Here is a 6,000-nt window from a genome sequence, read left to right on the forward strand (position 1 = left end):
GCCTTCTGTTCTCAAGGACCTCTTGGTTCAGAATGGCTGCTGGAGACCCAGCTCTTAACATCTCTACTCCAGACAATCACTTCCTCACTTTCCCACCTAAGTGTGCAGGTTTGGGCTGATTTTTTTAAAATATTGTCATTGTGATAAACACACCAAAACATACAGCAAAACATTAATCAATTTCTCCACATAAACTCCCGTGACACTGATTACATTCTTCAAGTTGTGCAACTGTTCTCGCTATCCCTTTCCAAATTATCCCACCATTACCATACATGCACTCTAAGCAAAAACTCCCTATTTTCCCCTCCCTCTCACCCCTGGAAGGAGCTCTGGTGGTACAATGGTTCAAGCATTTGGTTGTTACCCAAAAGATCAGCAGTTCAAACTCATCAGCCACTCTGCTGGAGAAAGATAAGGCAGTTGACTTCCGTAACGATTTACAGCCTTGGAAACTCTATGAGGCAGTTATACCCTGTCCTACAGGGTCCATATGAGTCAGAATTGAGTCGATGGTAGTGGGTTTTCTCACCCTTGGTAACCACTAATTACTTATGGTTTTGTATATTTGCTTTTCCTACATAAGTGGTATTATACAGTATTTGTCCTTCTGCAACTGATTTATTTCCCTCAGCACATCATCTTCTAGGTTCATCCATGTTGTGGCATGCATTAGGACTTCATTTCTCTTTATGCCTGAATAATATTCCTTTGTATGTATGTGCCACATTTTGTTTATCCATTCATCTGCTGATGGACTTTTCAGCTGTTTCCACCTTTTAGCCACTGTGAATTAGTGTTACAGTGAACACTGCTGTACCTATGTCTGTTCACGTTGCTGCTTTCAGGACTTTTGGGTATATATTTACACTGGGCTGTTTCTAAAGGATGCAGGGTCCTTTCAGTATGACTCAGAAAAGGAATAGCACACCACCATCCCAAGTTTAAAAAGCAAGATTTTAGAGATTGATTTAGACTAAACCAAAGAGCTTCCAGTCATGTCGCTGAATGCAGGATCCACCAGATTCTCTCTCATTTTGGATTTCTGAACCTGAGATTTTTGGGAATATTCTTGGTCTCTGGCATAAAATGAAACAAACGAGAAAGGTCCACACAGTACCCCTGGCCAGTGAGGGCTACACTACAGACTAATGGCAGCTAGCTGGTCCTGGCAGTCTAAGGATGCTGGTGTTACCCTCTGTTGGGTTGAGAAGCCAGCTGAGAATCTAAAGCAGTGGCTCTCAGACTTGTCTGCACTAGAATCACTAGGGAGCTTCAAAAATCACGGCCATCTGTATCTGAGGTGTGGCCCGGGCTTTGGAATTTTTTTTTTTTTTTTTAATTCCCAAGTGATATGCAGACAAATTTGGAACCACTGATGTAATGAAAGCACAGAGGCAACTTCACATAATCTGGCAAGTGATGAGGGTGCAGTGGGGGTGGAGGAGAAGAAGACCACAGTAGGTGGCTTCAACAAACAGCAATTTATTTTCTCACGTTTCAGAGGTCAGGAGTCGGAATTCAGGGGACCAGCTCTAGAGGGAGGCTTTTTCTCTGTCAGCCCTGGAGGAAGGCCCTTGTCTTTTTTCAGCTTCTGTTTCTTGGTTCCTTGATGATCTCCACATGGCTTCAATCTTCTCCAGTTTGTCTTTCATTGCTTCTGTGCCTAAAAGGCTCCTTTTATATCTCCGAAGTGATTGGTTTAAGGCACATCCTACACTGAAAAGCCTCATTAATATAACAAAGAAAACCTTATTCTGTACAACAGCTCATAGGTTCAAACCACTGTCCTGTGAGTTAACAGGCAAGTGCTTAACTGCTGTACTACCAAGACTCATTATCCACATGTACAGGGGTTAGGATTTACAATGTGTAGTTTTTGGGGACACAATTCAATTCATAACAGCCCCAGCTCTGCTGCCATATCCACAGTCTTGCACCTAGGCCTGCGGCTTAGTAGGTCAGGGGCCCTCAGCCCTGGCTGCTCATAGCATCACCTGGGGAGGGTTTAAAAGGTCCTGCTAGGCTGCACCCCACAGCAGCTACCCAAGGCATCATTCCTTAAAGCTCCCCTGGTGACTTCAAGGTGCAGCCACAGTGAAAGCTGCAGTGCTAGAGTCTCCGAGTTTTGAAGGGGCCCAAGGGGCCCACACACCCACCGATCAAGGCCTCAAAGACAAACATTAAGAAGTGCTCACCACGTTGAAATCAATTTAATTTATAGTCTTCCTCTTTTTAAAAGGTGGCTTGAGAGTCCTGAACAAAGAGGTGGGATAAGCCCCCGTTATTACTTGGCCTCGCTCCACTTCACCAAGAGAGTCATGCCTTGAGCCAAAGTCCTCACAATCTGATGATTCTTAGTTCTGGCTGCACATTAGAATAATTTGGGGAGCTTTAAAAAATATTAATGCCAGGTACCATTCTAAATGTGTTACAGGTACTAACTCATTTGAGCCTCGCTTGCTACCAGGCAATGCGGGGGTGGGGCCATGGGGGTTCAGTGGTAGAAGTCTCACCTTCCATGTGGCAGATCCAGGCTTGATCCCTGGCCAAGGTGTCTCAAGCACAGCCACCACCCGTCTGTCAGTGGACCCGTGCGTGCTGCCATGATGCGGAATAGGTTTCAGTAGCACTTCCAGACTAAGAGGGACTAGGAAGAAAGGCATGGCAATCTACCTCTGAAAATCAGCCAATGCAAACCCTATGGAGCACAAGATCCAATCCCCAACCAATTATGGGGACAGTGCAGGATTGAGCAGCATTTTGTTCCTCTGTGCATGGGTTTGCCGTAAGTTGGGAGCTGACTTGATGGCAGCTAATAACTGGCTGATGGAGCTGTTCTGTCATGAGTGTACTGTATAAATGCTGGGACTCAGAGGTGAGGTCAGGAGCTGAATGCAGGCATCTGCCTCCAGAGGCATGGAGAGCAGGTGGGGTAACATAAGTGCTTGTCCTTACAGGGTCAGCTCACCCTGTGTCCTGACCTTAGACGACCAGAAAGCACATCCAGGAGCCTGGGCCTACATGTGCAGCTCTAGAGCAGAAGGACCCAACAGAAACAGAAGATACTGTCAGGAAAAGATACCAAGCAATACCCACTGCCCACATGCCTTGGAACTCTACTACTCATTCATTCAGTCAACAAATAACTACCAAAGTCCTACTCTGTGCCAGGCTCAGGTAGCTGCTAGGAAACCAATCCAAAACCCACTGCCATCGAGCTGATTCTGACTCAGTGTCCCCCATTCAATTTCTGAGGCAGTAAATCTTTATGGAAATAGATTGCCCCATCTTCCTTCCACGGAATAGCTGGTGGGTTTGAAGCACCAACCTTCTGGTTAGCAATCAAATGCCTTAGGCAATGTGCCACCAGAGCTCCTTAAGAACCCAATAGAAGGCAAAAAAAAAAAAAAAAAAAAAAAAACCCGACTAAAGTGCCTGTCCTTACGGAGCTTACAGCCTAATGGGACAGATAAATTTAATAAAAGAATCCACACAAAATTTAAAAGCGCAACTATGGCTAGAGCCAGAAAGAGGAGTAAATGGGACTAGAGGGTAGGAAGAATGAACTGGGGAGCTGTAGGAGTTGGTTAGGCCAGGCTTCCCTGAGGAGGCAACACCAGAGAGACTTAGCTGAGGTCTAGAGGAAGAGAGAGACTTAAGAAGGCAAAAGCCAGGAGGTTGCTGAGGAGGGCAAGGTGGGTAGCTGGGGAAAGAACCCAGGCAGTTATTGTTAGATGCCACTGAGTTGATTTCGACTCATAGTGACCCCACTTGACAGAGCAGAATTGCCCACAGGGTTTTCTTGGCTGTAATCTTTACGGAGGCAGACTGCCAGGTCTTTCTCCCATGGAGCAGGTGGATTCAAAGCCCCCACCTTTCCGTTAGCAGCTAAGCACTTTATCATTGCAACATGAGAAAACAGCAAATGCAAAGGCCCTGTGGTGGGGGAAAAGATGGCAATAAAAGGAAGACAACAAGCACAAAGAGTGAGGATAGGTAAAATGGGCTAGAGAGGTAGGCCAGGCCAATAATGAAGGAGAGCATGAGCAGCACTAAAGTCTTATGAAGCTCAGGTAATCACTGAATAAGCTTTCCAGGTCTCAGTTCTGATTATCTGTAAAGTGGGAAAAATAACAGTATCTAGTTGTTGGATTGTGGTGGTAACAAAATGAAATCGTTTATATAAAGCCACAGGGTTAGCATACGACAGAAATTAAGGTCTTTAGAAACATTAGCTATTATTTCCCATCAAATTACTGTTATTACCATAATCAACAATATATTTTAAAGACAGGATCAATTATGAAGTTGAATTACTGGTATTGTTGCTGTCTAATTAGAGACAATGGAGGGGCCATGTCAAGCAGATGATGGCTCTCAGGAAGCTGGGCTATGGGGTGTCTTGGGTGGTCTTCAGAGTGTTTTCCCATTCATTTGGGTTTATACATCATTCACACAGTACCAGTGTGGGAATTAACAATGTACGCTTGGGTGGCAGGGGGACCTGGGATCCTAGTCTGCTTGCCCTGAGACTATTTCCTCCTCTACAGGACTAGGATAATGCACACCCCTTATGGAGATGAGGTATGAAGGGCACTCAAAATGTGGACAGAGTTAGGCCCAGGGGCTGGGCACATACAGGCACATCTTGTTTTATTGTGTTTCACTTTATTGCACTTCACAGATACTGCTTTAAAAAAAAAAAAAAAAATTGAAGGTTTGTGACAATGCTGCATTGAGAAAGTCTGTTGGCGTCATTTTTATATTAGCATGTGCTCACTTCCTGTCTGTGTCACATTTTGATAATTCTCACAGTATTTAAAACTTTTTCATAATGTTATTGCACACTTAATAGATTACATTATATTGTAAACATAATTTATTCATGCACTGGAAAACCGAAAAATTCATGCGATTCAGTTTATTGTGATACTCGCTTTATTGCTGTAGTCTGGAACTGAACACACAATGTTGCTGAGATATGCCTGTACGTGTTTCACACCATATACAAAAAAAAAAAGTGAGCTCAAAATGGATCAAAAATTTAAATGTAAGCATTAAAACTTATTTCTGAAACAACAACAACTACATACAGAAGATTTCTTCTGTAAATCTTTAAGATCCTGGATTAGGCAACTGTTTCTTACACATATGGTATCAAAAACACAAGCAAAAATGGAAAAAATAGATAAATTTGACCTCATCAAACTGAAAACTTCTGTGCTCCAAGGACACTATCAAGAAACTGGAACAGAAACTCATGGAATACCCACCTAAAATCCACCACCATCAAGTAGATTCTGACTCATAGCAACTCTACAGGACAGAGTAGAACTGCCCCATATGGTTTCTAAGGCTGTAAATATTGATGGAAACAGACTGCCTCATCTTTCTCCTGCAGAGCAGCTGCTGGATTTGAACCACTGACTTTTGGTTAGCAGCCTAATGCCATAACCACTGTGCCACCAGAGCTCCTACTCATGGGACAGTAGTGAATATTTGCAAATCACATATGCGATAAGGGACTCAAACTCCAACCTCCAACCAAACTCACTGCCATCAAGAGGATTCCAACTCACAGCTACTCCCATTGGGTTCCCAAGGCTGTAAATCTTTACAGAAGCAGACTGGTTCATCTTTCTTCTGTAGAGCAGCCAGTGGGTTTGAAGTACCAACCTTCTGGTTAGAAGCCAAATGCCTTAACCACTACACCACCAGAGTGATTTTGATAAGGGACTAGTATCTAGAATATATAAAGAATTCCTACAACTAAATGATTAGGACAAAACAATTAAAAATTGGCAAATAATATAAATATGCATTTCTCCAAGAAAATATGCAAATAGCTTAACATCTTTAGTCAGTCATTAAAAAAACAAAAAATCTGTTGTTGCTGAGTTGACTCCAACTCATGGTGACCCCACGGGTGTCAGAGTAGAACCAATCTCTATATCCTTTTCTTTTCTTCCTTTTTTTTTTTTTTTTTTTTTAAATTTT

General features: G+C 43.1%; 1 protein-coding gene across 1 annotated transcript in view; it reads right to left on the reverse strand.

Moving 5' to 3' along the window:
- Nucleotides 1-6,000, reverse strand: part of FAM178B (family with sequence similarity 178 member B) — a 170,634-nt gene that overhangs the window by 112,170 nt on the left and 52,464 nt on the right. Inside the window, exon 8 of the mRNA XM_007959527.1 lies at nt 233-240. Coding sequence (XP_007957718.1) covers nt 233-240 — 8 coding nt within the window. The remainder of the gene's footprint in view (nt 1-232; nt 241-6,000) is intronic.

The sequence above is a fragment of the Orycteropus afer genome, unplaced genomic scaffold, assembly GCF_000298275.1.
Source record: "Orycteropus afer afer isolate SDZICR_OR568_19922 unplaced genomic scaffold, OryAfe1.0 scaffold00017, whole genome shotgun sequence".
Lineage (NCBI taxonomy): Eukaryota > Metazoa > Chordata > Mammalia > Tubulidentata > Orycteropodidae > Orycteropus > Orycteropus afer.